Source organism: Sinocyclocheilus rhinocerous, unplaced genomic scaffold, assembly GCF_001515625.1.
Source record: "Sinocyclocheilus rhinocerous isolate Xijiao unplaced genomic scaffold, SAMN03320098_v1.1 scaffold62, whole genome shotgun sequence".
NCBI lineage: Eukaryota > Metazoa > Chordata > Actinopteri > Cypriniformes > Cyprinidae > Sinocyclocheilus > Sinocyclocheilus rhinocerous.
Genome location: NW_015656585.1, coordinates 1444801 through 1464838, shown reverse-complemented (window position 1 = coordinate 1464838; position 20038 = coordinate 1444801). Strand labels below are relative to the sequence as shown.

At 36.1% G+C, this 20038-nt stretch overlaps 2 protein-coding genes across 4 annotated transcripts; one reads left to right on the top strand and one right to left on the bottom strand.

The window, feature by feature from the left end:
* The first annotated feature begins 415 nt into the window (after nt 1–415).
* Nucleotides 416–11126, top strand: LOC107720280 (creatine kinase S-type, mitochondrial-like). 2 transcript variants are annotated; one of them, XM_016527954.1, is made up of 10 exons: nt 416–581; nt 2372–2554; nt 2637–2835; nt 4142–4237; nt 4373–4594; nt 9634–9719; nt 9970–10093; nt 10185–10319; nt 10513–10638; nt 10892–11126. In XM_016527954.1, the coding sequence occupies exons 2-10, from the start codon at nt 2406–2408 to the stop codon at nt 11006–11008; spliced, it is 1254 nt and encodes a 417-aa protein (XP_016383440.1). In that variant the 5' UTR covers nt 416–581; nt 2372–2405; the 3' UTR covers nt 11009–11126. The 2 variants fall into 2 exon arrangements, with proteins under 2 accessions (XP_016383440.1, XP_016383439.1); XM_016527953.1 differs by lacking the exon at nt 9634–9719 and adding an exon at nt 9219–9304 and having other exon boundaries at nt 418–581.
* Nucleotides 11127–16748: 5622 nt separating this feature from the next.
* otpb (orthopedia homeobox b) lies at nt 16749–19359 on the bottom strand. 2 transcript variants are annotated; one of them, XM_016527871.1, is made up of 3 exons: nt 19284–19359; nt 18571–18968; nt 16749–17295 (listed from the first exon to the last, which is right to left on the bottom strand). In XM_016527871.1, exons 1-3 carry the CDS (start codon nt 19357–19359, stop codon nt 16786–16788), a joined length of 984 nt encoding a protein of 327 aa, XP_016383357.1. In that variant the 3' UTR covers nt 16749–16785. The 2 variants fall into 2 exon arrangements, with proteins under 2 accessions (XP_016383357.1, XP_016383358.1); XM_016527872.1 differs by having other exon boundaries at nt 19323–19359.
* Nucleotides 19360–20038: the final 679 nt, after the last annotated feature.

Genomic DNA, 20038 nt, shown 5'->3' with positions numbered 1-20038 from the left:
AAATTAGAGTGTTATGAGTGTCCAGGCACTAATGTCAAGGTCTCTCTTTCTGCTCATAATCCTACAGAGGAAGGGAGGGATGAGCACCAGATAATGCACAAGCTCTTGGGCTGTGCAAATCAAATGCCAGTTTAACTTTATCCCTCACACACTGTCCCACTAAACAAGTGAGCTTTATATATCCTCTGTAGCCACATCTGACAAAGTACAACATTTAAAAGGGTATTTTCTCTGAAAATGGAGACACGTAATTAACATAGTAAAGCTTTTTTTGTAATACTTAGCAAATCTAAACATGGACGGTAAAATAATGGCCACTTGATGGACTATGGTGGGTGAAAGGTAAACATATGTATGTTTAGTATCATAGTCACCAGCTGTGTACAGTATCACTGGCACGTAACTGGAGGTTTCCACTGGTTAGGGAGAACTCAAGGACACAGAGACGTGGTGTCATGCTGACAGATGAAATAGGATTGGCTGGAGAGATGAGCTCTTATTTTAAGCACAGGCCCAGTGAGGTCTCACTCTACAGGGAACAGTCTGCTGTACTGAAGCCTGAGACCCCTTCAGTCCTACAGGTGAGTATAATAAAGCATTCGCTTTAACAATCATTTGTATTTGTATAGCTTTATTATTGACAGAAATGTAAAGAAACCAGGGAAGCTAGATTTTGCCAGTTGCGACAGTGCTAAGTATATTTTATGACAGTCTGGTTCAGTGTGTGAACTTTTTGATACTAATCTGTTAACTAATCTGAAATGCAACACAAGTTCATCTCTTTACCAAAATGTCTGCTAATAATTAAAAAACATGTAAAATAATTTGTTTTCCATTTGCAGTAACCTATACCATTTATTATTATTTTCCTATGTTTATATAATGCACACCATTACATTCTCATAATGCTCTAGATGTTTGACCATGGCACAACCACCCTGTCTTATTGTAAGCACCTCTACGTGGTCACAGGTCATGTGATTATTGTAACAAAGTTTGGACACCATTGCTTAAAGACCATTTGCTGTGGATCCACTTTCAGCTGTAACACTGTAGACAGCGTTGACCTCTTTGGCATACAGCTAAAATATTTGGAACCACTGAGACCATAAATTCCTCATAGGGACCACAAACTGAGTATTTTGTAAAGAAGCAGGATGGTGATACTAGTTTGGATAATGGTGAAAAAACAGTATTAGCAAGTAGGCCTAGTCTCTACTAAAAAAATAATAGTGTATTTAGATTTGTTGAAGTGTTGTGCTTATAAAGTTTTGTGTAAGATTTATAAAAAATGTCTGGGTCAAGTTTTAGAAACCTGACAACTGGAACATACATGTGACACACGGGCTGCACTGCGTGGTACTGGGGCATGTAAATTATAAACTGGCATATATTACTGTGGCATCAAGTTCAAAGCCGATGTATATTTGGATACTCCTCAGTGGAAAAAGTCAACATGTATGTCAGGACACAGAAGTTGCTCACCGTGTCAAACTACTGTATCGACAAGTAGAGCACCTTTGATTAACACTGATTCATTCAGTCATAATGTCATAATTTAAATGTCATAATTTATTTTCTGACCAGAAATGAAAGTATTTTGTAATGTTTTCTCATCATGTTTATCCGTTCATTGAAAGTCCACACAACCAAGATTTGTATGCGTCAAACTTGGTAAAAGTAATCCATATGAAACGAGTGGTTTAATCAAAGACTTCTGAAGAGACACATCGCTTTATATGATGAACAGATTAAATTTAGGCTTTCATTCACATGCCCAGAACACAGCAAAGCTCTAGAAAACACGCGGAGTTTACCTTATTTCATGAGATGTGTGTTGATCATTAGGCTCTTTGATGAGTGAAAATCTTGGTTTGCATGTAGGCTACTTTCAGTGGACAGACAAAAATGATTAAAGGATATTTAAAAAATCTTAATTTGCTTTTCAAAGATGAATACGAGTCTTTTGGAACGGTTTGAAGTTTGGAACGGCATGAGTGACAGAATTTTCATTTCAGGGTGAATTATACCTTTAATTTTTTTTATTGGCCATCTAAGACATGAATTCAAATAGTTGAGTAAACCAAATGAATAAAAAATATAAAGGTACAAGACATTTTATATTAATATCATTGAAATTAATTCACAAAAAAAATAATCGCTCTCGAGTTCGAATCCTGGCTCGATGACCTTCTGTCTCCCACTTCGCTTCCTGTAACTTCTACACTGTCATACACTAATCAAGTAAAAAAAAAAAACCCGCCAAAAATAAATATTTAAAAAAGGATTATTCAGTCACATGAAAAAGCAGTTTATTTTACCTGACAAAACATTTTTAACACAAACATTTATGCTGTCCTCTGCTCTAAAGTTAAAGTTGGTGAGTGGCTGATCGAGTGGTGAGGATGGCAAGCATGTTCACTCGAGTGCTGTCTGGACGCAACACGGCTGTGATCATGGCCGGCCTGGGCGCGGGTACCCTGGTATCCAGCTATATCATGATGACTGGGTCAGGAGTCTCTGCTGGGGAGAAAAAGAAGCTGTACCCACCCAGGTGAGTATGAAAGTTGACCACTTAGTTTCCCGTTATCCTGAGGACTTAGTTTCCAGTTAACCTTGGTTTTTATCTTTCCAAGTGCTGACTACCCAGACCTGCGCAAACACAACAACTGCTTGGCTTCTGCCTTGACTCCTGCTATTTATGGCCAGCTGAGGGACAAGCTGACCCCCAATAACTGGAGTCTTGACCAATGCATTCAGACTGGAGTGGACAACCCTGGTCATCCCTTCATCAAGACTGTGGGCATGGTGGCTGGTGATGAGGAGAGCTATGAGGTACAAAACTGGGCCAAATGGCAGTCAAAATTGGCTTTAGAGGATATTAAAATCATAATTCTCGTATTAAGGCTAGGAAATGTTCTACTTCCCACTTCTGAAGGTGTAATTACGAGTTTGCAATATGCACCAAATAGTTATGTATATACATAAATATATGCCTGTAACAGCAAGAAAATACTTATAATAAATGTAATAAATGATACAGTGGGGGAAATATTAATTTGATCCCCTGCTTATTTTGTAAGTTTGCCCACTTACGAAGAAATGAAGGATCTGTCATTTTTATGGTAGGTTTATTTTAACATTTAGAGATACATACAGTGGGGGAAATAAATATTTAATAATAATATGTATAATAAACTTATAAAAGGTTATACTACTACAGTTTCTCCACCATGTTTAAAGTTTATATCCCACTGTGATAGAGAACTGCACAAGAACCGTAAGAACACAATAAAAACAGTGATGGAAGACAAGGCCTCTCCATCACTTCCACCCAACTGGGAAACTCAGGTATCAAAAGTATCTCTGAGTTTCCCAGTTGTAATATGGCTTGAAAGGCTGTTCATGTCTAATTTCTGACTAGGAATATTTATGATAATTCCGATTGCACGTGAAGGCAGCATTAGCCAGCAATAATTGAAATATGAGGAGCAACAGTGCTGATGATATTTCATGAAATTTTTGGACTTTTATATACCAATATGTTTGGAACAAGAGTTTCCTGATCCAAATTCTTTATCCAAATTAGCTGTTAAATTGTAAAATAATGTTTGTTGTGCATTTTAGTGCATCATTTCCTACTTTTTGTTTTATTTATATAACTCACAGTCTTAAAATCGTATTCACTATTATTTTAAATATAAATATTAAGCCAGCAAAATTAAAATCGACAAGAGACAAAATTATGACATATCTTCTTGTCACAGGCACAATTTAACAAAAAAATCTTTATGAGGCTACTAGTGGCAATGATATGTTTTTTTTTGTCACAAATAAAAGAAACTGCAAAATCATGTAATTTCATTGCTATAGTATTTTTAACGAGTATTGCAGTTTTTAAGAGTTAAGTTTTGGACTGTGGTCACTGTGAGTCTAATTTGAAGAGAGTAATGTTATAGTCAGTTGAACAGACTATAAGGAATTTGTGTTCATTTTATAATACAATAAGAGTAGTAGATAATTATTTTATTGTCCGTGGTCAACTCTGTCAATTAGTGGCATCAAAATTAAGTAGGTTACTTCGACATAAATACAGTACATGCAGATGAACTTTATCATTGACTATGGCTGTGATCCTCAGGTTTTTGCTGAAATCTTTAACCCAGTCATTAAGGACAGGCACAATGGCTATGACCCTACAACCATGAAGCACCCAACAGACCTGGACAGCTCAAAGGTAAAGGTTCCTCTGTTGTCTTTGGTTCTGATCCCTTTTTACAAACTCATTCCATCAAGGGCTCATGCAAGGTGAGACCTGCCTCAGTTTAGTTACACTGAAAACTGAATGTTTCTACCGATGGCCTCTGAACAGATCACCTCCGGGATGTTTGATGAGAACTATGTGCTGTCATCACGTGTGCGCATGGGCCGCAGTATTCGTGGGCTCAGTCTGCCTCCCGCCTGCACTCGTGCTGAACGCCGTGAGGTGGAGCGTGTGGTGGTCCAGGGTCTTTCTGGTCTGAAGGATGATCTGGCGGGCAAATACTACAGCCTGACAGAGATGACTGAGCAAGAGCAGCAGCAGCTGATTGATGTAAGTACACACCAGAAACACATTTCAGCATAAGCTCACTGTAGTCAAATTACTATGGAAGCAGACACAAATACGTCAGTTGCGTTTATCCAGTTTTTCCAGGTTTTCAAACTTCACAGACCTCCACACCAGATATAAAATCATACTAATTAAAAATGTTATCTTATATAATGATTTTTCTATATTTTATATCTTATCTGCAGATCACCTGCAGTACCTCCACAAACCTTGAGAGATCCCTGTTTAAAAATCTTGGCGGTATGTCATTCTCACATTCACAGTAAAAGACAATATAGCAATAAAGCAAATATTAAAACTTAAAATTAGCAAACAAAACAAAGTGAAGAGTGAACATTAGCATTATGTGTGGTCACAGAAGCTCAATTATACTTCCAATATCATACTGTCATCATCATGCTGAAAAGACCATGTTTGACCAGCATGAATTTCCGTGATAATTTTTATTAGTGCTAGTTTGATGCTTTACAGCACTGCAGTGATGACAGTTTTTTGTAGGCTAACCGGGAAGTTAGGAAGTAGGATTTTTACATTGGCGTTTGGATTATTGCAAAACAAGCTCTGTGACTAAAGTTTATGATTTGTACCCTTTTTTCATCAATATATCCTGAACAAATGAACACAACATTAAAAGGCTAAACGTGAACGATATTTTGAGCTTGTGTTTAACCACAGACTTTATTTCAGGCTTTTAAACCCATTCAAAAAACCCATTGACCTTAGAATGATGGAACCGGAAGTGCTAAAATGCTGCATTTCCAGGGTTTGGCCTGCGAAAATACGTCATCCCTGCAGCACTCAATTCTGTCTGGTATATAAACATAGTAATACTGTTCAACAGAAACACTTATGAAGCTGGTCATCCAGCATAAACTCATATTTGCTGGTTTAGCGACTTTTAGGGACACTAGCCCAGTATCCATGACACATGCTCGTCTTTTCATCAGGGCCATTGCATCCCTTACGAAAAAGACGTTTATTCAAGTGTGCTATTAGTATACTTCTTTTAAACCAAAAATAGGAAAGTATACTTTCAGTTTACTTTGTATGTACTTCTCAGACATGGGCTTTATGTACTTCTCAGAAATATACTTAAAATGACATTTAAGTATACTTGACTTATAAGTCTAAATATATTTGAGCTATACTTGTGCTCTGAGAATCCGTTTTCATTGTTATACTGTAGGGGGCGCTAGTACACATCTTCTGTACAGAATTTCCAAAAAGCACAAGTGAAGAAGAAACCGAAACAACAGATGCTTCCACATGTATTCTAACATGATCATCAGACATAAAACAGTATCAAAACTGTGTAACGTTATGGAATAAAATGTCGACCAATGAAGAGGTAATAATGACTGTCATGCTTTGGGGTGTTGATCGACTTTATCTACGTTTTTATTATCATTCTGAATCCAATTCATAGTCTTTTTTCAGCTTTTTGTTCAAAATGTTGTTTATTTCTTTATTTTTTATTTATGAAACTTATCCACATTCAAGTGTTTAAAAAAAGAATGCATGAAGCTAGAATAAAATGTTTTTGTTTACAAGCAGATACCCTGTTCTTTTGATGTTTTGTATGTTCAGATATTCATGTAACAAAATATATACAAATTAATACCTAAATAGGGACATAGTAGTATACTTAAAGTATGATGTAAAGTTCACTTAAAGAAAACTTACGAGTATACTTGCAGTATAAAACTACTAAACTAGTAGTTTACTGAGACTATACTTCAAAGTGTACTAAAAATGCTACTACAAGTATTTAATTAGTAAACTATCAGTATACCTATAAGTTCACTTTTAGTATAGTTGCAGTACAAACTAAACATTTTGATGTAAACTAGTGTACTCAAAGTTTACTACTGTTATACTTAAAGTATACTTAAAAGTATACATTTATATACTAGAAAGTGGGCCAATTTAGTCCCAAGGAGTATTGAAATAGTACACTTACAAGTATACTACTAGTACACTGATATTTGTATACTTAATACATAAAGTATACTTAAAAATATACTTGAACTTTACTTAAGTATACTTAATAAAATAAACTTGAAGTATACTACTTGTTGGTAAGGGATGAGTTAAGAGGAACATATTTTTCGTTCAGTGTTGGTGGAAGAGAAACCTTAAAGACCCGTACAACACAAGTATGACATGATTTAATATATTAATCTAACTTTCCTTAACAAGCTTCGGTCAGACAGAGAAAGACAGAAGGATGATGTCATGACACATGATCTAATTCCAAGCCTAGATGATTGGATCATGCATTTTCCCTCCATTTAGGGGTAATTAAATGAACAGTGCTCCTTTTCTGCACACAGTAATTCAAAAGGGACGCTGTGGCGACCCCTAATCAAATGAATGAATGCTAGCCACAGCCTTTTTCTGACAAGTTACCGTTGAATTCTCTCATTTCTTTAAAGTAAATGCAGTAAAAAGTTCTGCTTTGAAAACACTAATTTGTTTGATTTAAAGTTTTATCGGCTACATAATGAGATTAATAGTACTGTTTAATATTGCGCCGTCCACTCATAAGAGTTGAAAATAATTAATATATCAGTGGTTTTCACTTGGTGTCATACGACCAAAAATCATTTCACAAGTCTGTTCTGTTCGGTCACAGACAGCAGTGGTAAATGAAAATAATAAAATGCTGATAACCATAATAAATCATATACAGTAGCAAAATACTATACATTTTGTTGTTGACGTTGAAGGATAATACTAATACAATATTTTGCTTAGTGTTTGTTCCAGTGTTATTTTAGTATTATTTATATAACATTATAATTTATTAATATTTAGAATTAACTTTTATTTTAAATTTTTTTGTAATTTGTATGTGCTTTTGTCATTTTTTTATATATATATATATATATATATATATATATTATTTTTTTTAATATTAGTTAATATTATTAGTTTGTAATTAATATTCAAGCTTATTTCCGTTTTAGTTTTTATTTATTTTTATTTAGTAAATTTAGTGCTTGAACATAAACTTATTTCAGATTTGTCATCCCTGTCATCCCTGCAGCACTCAATTCTGTCTGGTATATAAACATAGTAATACTGTTCAACAGAAAAGCTGGTCAAGCTGGTCATCCAGCATAAACTCATATTTGCTGGTTTAGCGACTTTTAGGGACACTAGCCCAGTATCCATGACACATGCTCGTCTTTTCATCAGGGCCATTGCATCCCTTACGAAAAAGACGTTTATTCAAGTGTGCTATTAGTATACTTCTTTTTAAACTAAAAATAGGAAAGTATATTTTTGGTCTACTTTTTATGTACTTCTCAGAAATGGGCTTTATGTACTTCTCAGAAATATACTTAAAATGACATTTAAGTATACTTGACTTATACTTAAGTCTAAATATATTTGAGCTATACTTGTGCTCCGAGAATCCGTTTTCATTGTTATATGGTAGGGGGCGCTATTACACATCTTCTGTACGGAATTTCCCAAAAAACACAAGTGAAGAAGAAACGAAACAACTGAATCCTTCCACATGTATTCTAACATGATCATCAGACATAAAACAGTATCAAAACTATGTAACATTATGGAATAAAATGTCGACCAATGAAGAGGTAATAATGACTGTCAAGCTTTGGGGTGTTGATCGATTCCATCTACATTTTGATTATCATTCTGAATCCAATTCATAGTCTTTTTTCAGCTTTTTGTTCAAAATGTTGTTTATTTCTTTATTTTTTATTTATGAAACTTATCCACATTCAAGTGTTTAAAAAAGGAATGCATGAAGCTAGAAGCAGATACCCTGTTCTTTTGATGTTTAGTATGTTCACATATTCATATAATAAAATATATACAAATTAATACCTAAATAGGGACATAGTAGTATACATAAAGTATGATGTAAAGTTCACTTAAAGAAAACGTATGAGTATACTTGCAGTATAAAACTACTAAACTAGTAGTTTACTGAGACTACACTTCAAAGTGTACAAAAAATTCTTCAAGTATTTAATTAGTAAACTATCAGTATACCTATAAGTTCTCTTTTACTATAGTTGCAGTACAAACTAAAAACAGATTTAAACTAGTTGTGTACTCAACGGAGAGTTGTAAAAATGCAAGTGTTTACATAGCGTTATTTTAATTTTAATTTTAAATACTTTGCATTTTAAAATCAACTTCTAAATGTCTGTTCAGTCAGTAGTCCCTATAACATGACACAATTTAATTTGTGGTGCTTCTAATGAAGTGATAAAAAGCAGTTGCAAATGTTTACAAAATAAATATCACCACTACCCATCTTTACAGCAATAAAACGTGCAACACTTTGCTTTTCTACCAAATTATATGTAATATCTATGTATTATATTAATATCTAACTGGAAAGGTTTCCGTTACCTCTCGCGTATTGAAATAGTACACTTACAAGTATACTACTAGTACACTGATATTTGTATACTTACTACATAAAGTATACTTAAACGTTATCTTGTATACTTTACTTAAGTATACTTAATAAAATAAACTTGAAGTATACTACTTTTTGGTAAGGGATATTGTAATTCTCTAACAAACCTCACTGCTCTTGTTTTATGATGGCCTACCAAAGGAGCATTTTCTTTTTGATAAGCCAGTGTCTCCTCTCCTCATCGCATCTGGTATGGCTAGAGATTGGCCAGATGCTCGTGGGATTTGGTAAGACTGAAGAACTACTGACCTGTTGTTAGAGCATAGCACTACATTCCTATAGCACATCCTTTACTAGTCACCCATAAGCTGGCTCAGATATTCTCACCTAAATGTCTGTTTGAAAATCCTTTTTTGGCAGCTGTATTCCAGTTCCAGAGAGGCATTTTATACATAATAATGACAGCCTGAATGACTTGTAGCACAGTAGATACTCAACAACTAAGATGGTCAATCAGAGAGAAAGGAGAGGATTGGAGAGTTATCAGGAGATATTTTACCTCACTGAACCAGTCCAGACTTCCCTTTCTTTTTCTTTTCTTGACTGAAAATTCCAGGACCACTTCTTGTTTGACAAGCCCGTATCACCCTTGCTGACTTGTGCAGGAATGGCGCGGGATTGGCCCGATGCCAGAGGCATCTGGTATGGTGCATGAGGTTTGCGTCACCAGAGGGCGCTTATAGAGAGCATGTGCTTGTGTGTGTTACATAATCGGCGTCTTAATGGGTGTCTGTTTTTACTGAGTGATTCATTGTTACAATATAACCCTAGAACAACTAGTATACATGGAATCAAAAGCTAGTTGACATTCATGGATTCTACTGCAAAAATTAGGGCTGAATAAAAACAATTTTAGCAGAATTCCCTGAATGCAGTTTGTCCTCATGTCTAGGCACAACAATGAAAAAACATTTTTAATCTGGATCAATGAGGAGGATCACACCCGTGTCATTTCCATGGAAAAGGGTGGGAACATGAAGAGGGTGTTTGAGAGGTTCTGCAGAGGACTGAAAGAGGTATCACTGTCAAAGCATTCAGCCCAAAAAATGCATATGGTCTGTGAATTAAATTGAAATGAAGTCAGTTTATGACGTTTGTTTCTTACAGGTCGAGAGGTTGATTCAGGAGAGAGGCTGGGAGTTTATGTGGAATGAACGCTTGGGCTACATCCTGACCTGCCCCTCTAACCTAGGCACCGGACTGAGAGCTGGAGTCCATGTCCGTCTGGCCCTCCTAAGCAAGGTGCTACAATCTCACATAGTTCAGTCCAATCTGAAACTGATTTCCCAATGCCAAGGTCATGGATTAAATTCCCATCAAAAATGATCAAATTAAATGCATAGAATTTATGTTAAATAATCTACTGAAAGCCTTGAAAAGGAAAGGCTTCTTCTACTAAGAAAATGTCCTCTACTTCATATGCTCTTCTGAACAGGACTCACGCTTTAATAAAATTTTGGATAATCTCAGGCTACAAAAACGTGGCACAGGAGGCGTGGATACTGTGGCTGTGGGTGACACTTTTGACATTTCCAACCTTGACCGTCTAGGCAAATCTGAGGTAAACAGCTCCCCTTTGATGAGCGTCTTAACCCGTGCAAATGCATTAAATTGGATAGAAATAGCAAATTCTGCAAATAGAAAGTATATATACTCCGAAAGAATATGTGAGATGTTTTAACAAATGTTAGTAGTGAAGAATAACGCAAATAAAAGCAGTTTTTCAATATGTTTGTAAAAAGTGTATATCAAAGACATATGTAGAGACAATAATGTTATTATTAAAGCCAGTTTTATTTGACATTGCCTTTCAGGTTGAGCTCGTTCAGTGTGTGATTGATGGTGTCAACTACCTGATCGACTGTGAAAAGAAACTTGAGAAGAGCCAGGATATCACCATCCCTCCAACAGTAGCCCAGTCCAAGAAATAATGGCATCCTTGCGAGAGGAACTGAGAGCTAGGCAGCTGAGAGATCTGTAACCTGTTATTCATGACGTCTGCAGGTCTTTTTAAAGGGAACTCAACTGAATAAATTATTCATATTTTAATTCTGTCTTGTGGAATCTTTAGAATTAAGGCTGGAACACACAACATGATTTCTACCCCAATTTTTGCCCTGATTTTGGAGGCGTCTACACCACACTCAGAAAAACACAAAAGCGGTCACTGGGATGGTACTTTTCAATACGGACACCTTTATACCTTATTTGTGACCCTGGACCACAAAACCAGTCTTAAGTCGCTGGGGTATATTTGTAGCAATAGCCAAAAAAACATTGTAACAAAACATTGGGTCAAAATTATAAATTTTTCTTTTATGCCAAAAATCATTAGGATATTAAGTAAAGATCATGTTCAATGAAGATATTTTGTAAATTTCTTACCGTAAATATATCAAAACTTAATTTTTGATTAGTAATATGCATTGCTAAGAACTTCATTCGGACAACTTTAAAGGCGATTTTCTCAGTATTTTGATTTTTTTGCACCCTCAGATTCCAGATTTTCAAATAGTTGTATCTCGGCCAAATATTGTCCTATCCTAACAAACCATACATCAATGGAAAGATTATTTATTCAGCTTTCAGAAGATGTATAAATCTCAATTTCGAGAAATTGACCCTTATGACTGGTTTTGTGGTTCAGGGTCACATTTATCCTTAAAAGGTGCATATTAGTACTTTAAAGATACATATTTGTACCTCAAGTATACATCAGTACCTTTTGAAAGGGTACCACCCCAGAGACAGCTTTTGTACCTTTTTTTCTGAAAGTCAAATCTTTTTGCCAAACGTCAGATCTAGTCTGCAGATATTGGGCAGTCAGAATTTAGTTTAGTCTATTTCATTTATTTAACAGGGACCTTGTGCAACACAGTTGTTATGCCATAGCTTAGAAGCTCATTTGAATCTTCTGGCTGGGATGATATTATTTAAAATCACAACACTTCATTACAATCAAAAAGACAGAAAGAAAGAAGATTTTAGAACACACATTGCTTTCATTTGTTATGCATTTCCTGTGTTCGAGACAGCTTGAAAGTCTGACAGTGAGATTCTCAGTCATTTAGTGTATGATAATCAGTTTTACTCTGTCGAATTATTTGTCCTCGTGCACAAACGGCAAATAATCAGACAAATTATCATTTTACTTTGTGGCATAGATTTGATAATTACTGTTCAACTATTAGGCCCAACTTTCATGGCATGGCCAAATTCCTTTTCTTACAGTAAATTAATGGTGTGTAATATCATCATTTAACCATGGTATACAAGAGAAACCTTTTTATTTATCTCAAAACAAATAAGACTACAGGACCATATATAAATGTGCCACAATGAAGAAGAGGAAAATGGAGGTCCTGTACACTCAAGTGAATGGCTGTTAGATGGAATGGGCTTTTCAGTAAATGTTTATAATGATCTGGCACTTCCAGGTGTGTTCCGTTGATATAATTTACTAGGCTATACGTTGTGTTGTGGATCATTATTGTCAATACTATTTTAAGATAGGGGATATTGTATGTGTACAGGAGCATAACTGAGAAAACACATAAAAACGTGCTGCAAACGTGTGCCTTTATTTGTTTTATCAGTAGTAATTTACATATCAGACTGACAGCACCCCTCAAAAGAATCCCTCACGCACAGCCTGAAGCCCATGTGTCAGTGTGATTAGATGGTTCAGGTGTGTTTAATCCACACATAGTAGGCTAATAGAAACGATGAAATGAATACCACTGTATTACGAGTGAATGAGAGAAATGTGTCCTTGCAAACTTCATGCTATATAAAATGTTAGCATTTAAATTGTTTATATTTTATTTAACGGAGGTATTTTTATTTCTTAATAACCTTCATAAAAAGGTCCTGCACACTGGTCTCAAGTAACTGGTTCCAAAAGAATCAGTAGCATCATGCACACAAAACATTCTCTCGAGTTCACCAGCAGATGGCAGTATGTTAACATGTGATGTACACATGCAGAAGGCAAACGCCATAAAATGTGTTTCCCATAATAACATTTACTGTTGTAATAAATGAAATATTATAACCCAAATTTAGCGTATTATATAGATAATTTATCACGGTGATACTACCAGTTTAAGGGTGTTATTTACTCTCAAAATATATAGCCTATACAACAAAACCTTTTTTAAAGTTGTATTTTATTGTTTTTAATAATTAAAAAATTGAACTTTTTACAAATATATATTTTTAAAAATCTTAATGAAATAAACATAACAGACAAACGTAAATGAGTGAAAAATATTAAACCCACCTCTAAATACTTGCATATTAATGTACGTTCACCTAAATTGCCCAAACCTAGAATGGGACAAATAATTGAGCTTTTCTGTTGCTTAGTTCTGTTTTAATTCAGGCTGTTTTGAGATTATGGCATGTAGCCTGTCCCAGTCTGAGACGGGGAGAATCCTCCTGCTGGTCACAGATGTGTGCTCTGGGTGAATAAAGATGGCATCCCGCTGATGTCTGTGACCTTCATGGTGGCTTACTCCTCTGCCAGCCACTGATTTCTGATTTAGTGCTGCTCTTGTCAGGAGCTGTGAGGTGCTTTCCATGCACTGACAGAGCAACTCAAGGGCAAGTGTGGACAGGTTGGGTGAATAAAGCAAGCAAGGAAAAGCAGGGAACGGCTTTTGTGCATTAGAAGTGCATTGTGTATCTCTCTGTCTTCATACTTTTTTTTGGTTTTTTTGGTAAGGTTATGACATAATTTTTGTTTTGATTTTGATGACCATAATCAGATACATGGCCAAAGTGGAGCATGGTATTGTGAAACAGATACACATGCAGCCTTCATTTCATTCATAACTCAAATCTCATCTTTGTGCATATATCACTGATTCATTAGCATACACTCATATCCATGGGACCATGTTATAAAAAATGAAGAATAAGAAGAACGTCTTCAGTCCCTAAGGGCTGACTATTAACTGAAAGTAGATTTTTCAACGAACACTTTTGACAAAATCTCATTCATTCCATTTAAAGAATCTCCTAATTGTCATTATATTCTGTTTTAATCATGAGACACTTGTGCGTTTTGCTTAAAGTGATGCAATACACCAGTGAACAGAGCATGCGTTCACAGGGGGACCAGAGAGGCAGAGGGTCTCTCAGAGCAGATGCTAAAACTGATGATGATGGATGTCTACATGGAGACTGTTGAATGATCAGGGGAGGCTTGTGTAGATTTTGCATTTTCCATTGTTTCATGAAATCTTATATGCAAATTTACAGGGACAATTAGTTTCACATCAGTGCGGGAGAGTGGCAATTTCAGATTTCGCTTTTTACCGTGTGTTTTATATCATAAAATATGAATGTAAAAAAGAGTGTAATAGTTTTATCTGTTGCTACAGGCATTACAGTAATTATTTGATATCTGGTTACATTTGTCCAGGTCTGTCTGGGTCTTCTGTCAATTGATAAAGGCGATTGCTGAAGTGACAGTAGATGGTTCTTCTCACAGTTGAAAGGAATCTTTGCTAAATGGACACAGTCTGGCCATTGTATCGGAGAAAAGATCAAGCAGATGTTTGTGGGCTGTTCCACCTCCCCAGTGGTAACGGTTACAAACCACACAAGGTGATTAGGAGAAAAAAACATGCCACACTAATTGGTTACAATTTTTCTTTAGATATTTGTCTGCAAGGGGCTACAAGCAGATAAGCAAACATCCCTACAGACTTATTGCAACTGAAATGTATGAATGCAGTAGTAATGTGCAGTATCATAAGCTATCTCTGTAAAATGTGTTGTATGCTATATCTACTGTATAATTATGTTGGTGTTTTACTGCTATAGAAAAAGCAAAGGGTCTTGAGTAACGTGTCTTACGTTTCCCAAATTTTTCAAGGACCCTTCAAGGAATGTTATGCTTCTGTTTTATCTGTCCAACTGATGATCCAGGGTAGACGACCACTAGTATTTACATCTTCCCATGAGCTGTAAAATCTTGTTCCATAGAAGAATAATTTCACCTCAAAATAAAATATAATGCCATAATTTACTCATCTTAATGTCGTTGCAAATCTTTCTTCAGGGGAAGATAAAAAAGACAATATTTTAAAGAATGTTCAACATTGACTGTCATTGTTGGAGAGAGAAAAAAAGTAATTTTCCAAAATATTTTCTTTTTGTATTCCTCAGAAGAAGGACAAATAAGTTTGAAATGACATTCGTTTTCATTTTAGGTGAACTATCCCTTTAAGAGGTCTTTTAAAGAAAGCCTTTTAGTCAAGTTTTTATTTGCATTCTTTTGTTTTATCTTGGCCGTAAAACCAAAATTAAGCATTGCATCAATCTAAATCATTATGTTTGTTTAAAATATTTTGAAACATATTGCCCACAATTTTCAGTGTTGTGAGGATATATCAGAATGTATCACTGGAAAAAATTATGTTGTGTTGACTATCCAAATGATCATGATTATATCCTTGATCGTGAAAAGAATAAAATAGCCTATAAAATAAGGATCAGGATTTGTGCCAGGCCATTCTTATTTATATGTATATTATGATAATTTTGTCTTTTTACTTAATGTCAGGGGGTAAATATTCATTCCCATTGACAACATGGCAATGTCAAGCAATTCTGTAGAGAAGGGGTAAAAATCTGGACAAATGATTCATGAACTTGAGGATTATTGAGCATCCCTATTGAGCAAAGCATGTCCTTCCAGAATGTTGCTTTAGAAACAAAGTCTGCTAAATTATAAGATCACTTCAGACAAACATATGTTTGAATTCCAAATTATCGGTCCATAACCTTAAAATATGTGGACAATTTTTCATTTTGAGCTATATTTTTTGTTTCTTGCTCCTTCATCTTGAAAACTACATATGGATTTGGCAATTAAAGTCACTCTTGAATCATTATTTTGCTGCATTTCAAAAATCTTCTGGACTTATAGATCACATACCATGCTGAAATTCTTAAAATGATTTTATTCACCCACTTACATAAACCTTCCCAATTCTGTTGAATTTTTTAAGATAAACATTTACAAAAACCATATTCCAGTAATAAGCACAGACAATAAGTTAAAACATATCACAAACATACCAGCAGATAACAAGATTTTTTTTTTCTTATCTACACAAACACTCAAGTTCATTTTGCTTTATGTAAACAACTTCCTGTTGATCCTGGTTGAAATTTGACATGCATCTGAATCAGATTTTTTGGAAATTGGCTCTTACTCCAACGTGTTCAGTTCTGTACCTGAAAAATCACTCCAACATGTAGTACGTGCCGTAAAACTATCTGTACATGCACACATGTGGTCCTTTTACATTTAGTTTAGTTAAAAATAATATCACCGATCAGCGAAATAAATATGCTTGCAGTTGTTTCTTCATATATGAATGAAGTCAAATAAATACTCATAAATAAATAAATAACTCGCTGTTATTAAAATCAATAGCTATGAAAACCAAATAAACATGACCGAATCCAACAAATAAATAAATTACATACATTTCAAGCATTAAAACTATTACTAGAGTCTACATCTGCTGTATATAAGCATTGTCTGGGGTTTGTTTGGGTCCCATCATCCAGTAAGGCTGCCAGTTTGTAATTTCACAGTTATAACCTCACATCCTGAGTGCTCCGTGACTGTTTTTTTCAGGAATACTTGGGGTTTGCAGTGACAGAAAAGACGTCTTGGATGCTCAAATTAGGTGAAACTCATGGAAACGGTGTGCTCAAGTGCTTTACGGCGCAGCGAAGCGATACTAGTCCCTCTCCACATATCACTGTCCGGCGAGCTGCACAGCTGAGGGGAGCCGCTCACATTCGTTGGACCCGAGAGGGAAGCGGGCACCATCCCTGGAAATGTGGGTTGATACAGATGCGATTGAAGACCGGAACCATTTGACGATAAGCTGCTGGAAAGGCCCATGGAGTTTGGTGGGGGGCCAGCTCCGAGACTGCACTGGGACAGGGACTGTGCCATCGCCTGCTGTCGGCCCAGCGCAGGCGGTATCTGCAGCTGTGAGACTCCAGGCATCCCGGCCGTGGCCCAGCGCGTGTCGTTGGCATGAAAAGAGCAGAGACTGTCGCCCATCGCAGCCGCAGACGGAAACTGATGCAGACCGTGTGTTGGCAGCAAGGTGCCCGGCGCCCGGAAAACGTTGGTTGTCTTCTTGCGCTTCTTCCATTTTGCGCGTCGATTCTGGAACCACACCTGAAAGGATCAACAAAAACAAACACTTAGAAAGTCACGCGTTTCGTTGGTGGGTATGAATTATAGTTGTATAGCCTAGGCTACTTTTATAACTTTATTGCACAAATATTTTGCTATAGGTTATACTAAACTGCATATAGGCTAACAATATTTATTTGATTTTAATTCTAAAATTAATAAAAAATAATTGTGTTTAAATAAATTAATAACATTTAATAAATAAAAACATAAATAAAAATATATAGGTTAGATTACCGCACAATTTCTTGCAATAGCCTATAGCCTAAGTTTGTGGGTAAAAGGCGAGCACTTTTTTAAAAATGCAGAATTGAGCCACTGTAAATATGTGGGCTTTGTACAATGGTTCTTCATGAATGCTGAAGGTTATAAACATGCACCTGCTTGTTTTGTGTTGACGCTATGTAAAATTTAAAGTATTAGGCTACTGTCTTCACGGATATAACAAACGGGAAGGTAATTTCAAGACAAAAAGAGACCAAGCAATTTCTATGATGTTTTGCAGACAGCCGGCGATGAAGTCGTTACAGCTGATGGCACATTCTAGGAGACAAATAGTTTGATGGCCTCCGTAATTCATCATGGAACCATAATCATGAATTCATGATGAAAATAAGTGCACAAGCAGCGTCCAAAATGGATATTATCCCTTCTTATTGTTGAGGTATTTTAACATTTAGCGTTTGGCTCATACGAATTATTATTGACACCTTACTATTAATTTTATTTTTTTATTTTATTATTTCTAATTTGCATATTTTATACTGCTGTTAACGACACAATTCGCATTCAGCTTCTACAACACGTTTTATAAAGTATTGTCTAATAGGGCATATATTCTGTTGACGTTGATGACTTGTTTCTTTGACGAAAATTTAGCAAATGTACTATTTTTTGTCGTTTCGTTTGAGGGCATGTATTTCACTTTTTAATGGCATTTTTAACGTTGTATTTCTGCACTGACAACACTTAATGTTTTTACATTTTAAAGTAGGCCTAGCACGGCGGGCAGCATCGATATTTAGGCTACCTATATTTTATGCTAGACATTTTTTTTTAGAGCTTATTATTATTATTATTATTGAAGGCATACACGCTATTTATACAATAAATTGTTGCGGATCTTTAGAAAAATATCATTATTTTCATCGTATCATTTTTGTTCAGTTTGCTTTCCGTTTATCTTTTTAAACTGTTAATCGCCAGCTGGAAAGCTCCGTTACGCTGTCAAAGATGAGCAGGTCCACTCAGTCTCACCTGAACCCGTGACTCCGTTAAACCAACCCGTAATGCAAGTTCCTCTCTCATGAAGATATCAGGGTAGTGTGTTTTAGCAAAGCTCCTTTCCAGTTCGTTCAGCTGCGCTGGAGTAAAGCGGGTCCTGTGGCGTTTCTGTTTCTGTTGGTTTTGCTGGCCACCCGACTGATTATTAGAGTTTGGCTGTTGCTGCTTTTCTTGGTCTTTGGCGTTGGCCTGCTGCATTCCATTAGGATTGGATCCCCCATTACTTATGTCTTCCCCGGGGAGCAGAGTGGTCCCTTCCACAGTCTCTGTAGCCGAAGTAAGATCGCCGGGGTGTCCAGAGTCAGTCCCCCCTAGTCTGCACTTCAAAGCCTCTCTGTGTCCGAGAAGCTCGGCTGCAGCATCCTTCATCCCTGTGGACGCACGAGTCAAAAAATGTAGCATTCTCTCCAAATGGCTGGAACATGTAAATATCAACATTAAAGACAGAAAGAACTAAATGTATTTTAAAAAATGATAAACTTATTGACATATTTGTTGCACAAACAGTTATTAAAAACATTGTTCAGTTTCGCAATCCATCAGAGTAAGCTGATGGATGAAAATGTGTAATTAATTTATCTGATAATGAACAAACATTGCAAGTAAAATGAGAACAGATTGAGATATCAGTTTTGCAATCACATTAGTTCACTAGTTTGAAGACTGAAAAATAATCTATAGCTTACAGTGGAGCTGAAGACCGGAGTTTGGTGGCGATAACTCACCGAGGCGAGTATCCAAAAGGTCGGCATGAGAGAGCATTGCGCACTGCTGGAGTCACAACTGCTTCCCAAACTACTCTACAACTTTTAACCCTTGTAAAAAGCGCATAGGGCTCAAATGAAGGAAAGTCGTCAGTGCGTTTAAAAGGCGGTTCCATGTATTATACTGTTCTTTAGAGAGATTGGGAGGCGCTTAATAGTTGGATGAGCCCGTGAGCTTCCACAAATGGGAGCCAATCAGAATTGAGGGTTGAAAATATCAGACAACCAACCACTAAAATCCACAAACCGGCTTCATCTGCAGTTGCTCTCGTTCATTTCAAATCTGATTTATTGCGTCGCCCCTTTATTAGCTATACATTTTAAATGACTTCATAATCATGGCAAATAACCAGTGAATAATAAATCTTTCTGTACTGGTAAAAAGAGGCTTCACAAAAGGTGGAAAAGTCTCGTCTTTACAGCCTACTACTTGACCGACTTGGGATGCAATATTATTCCATCTAAACACATGGAATAGGGGGCACTTTTTGTAAAGACACTATTTGGTTGTAGCCTTACTTTCGAGGCCCTTTGCGAATCGAATGCAGAACACGGGTCATATTTGCTTGTTTTCGTGTGAAGAGAATGAACACAGGGTTGCTATGGGTGCTGTGAGCTGGTTGTTTTATTACCTTCATGTGAGTTACAGCTTTATTTGTGTGGAATCCATCTATCAA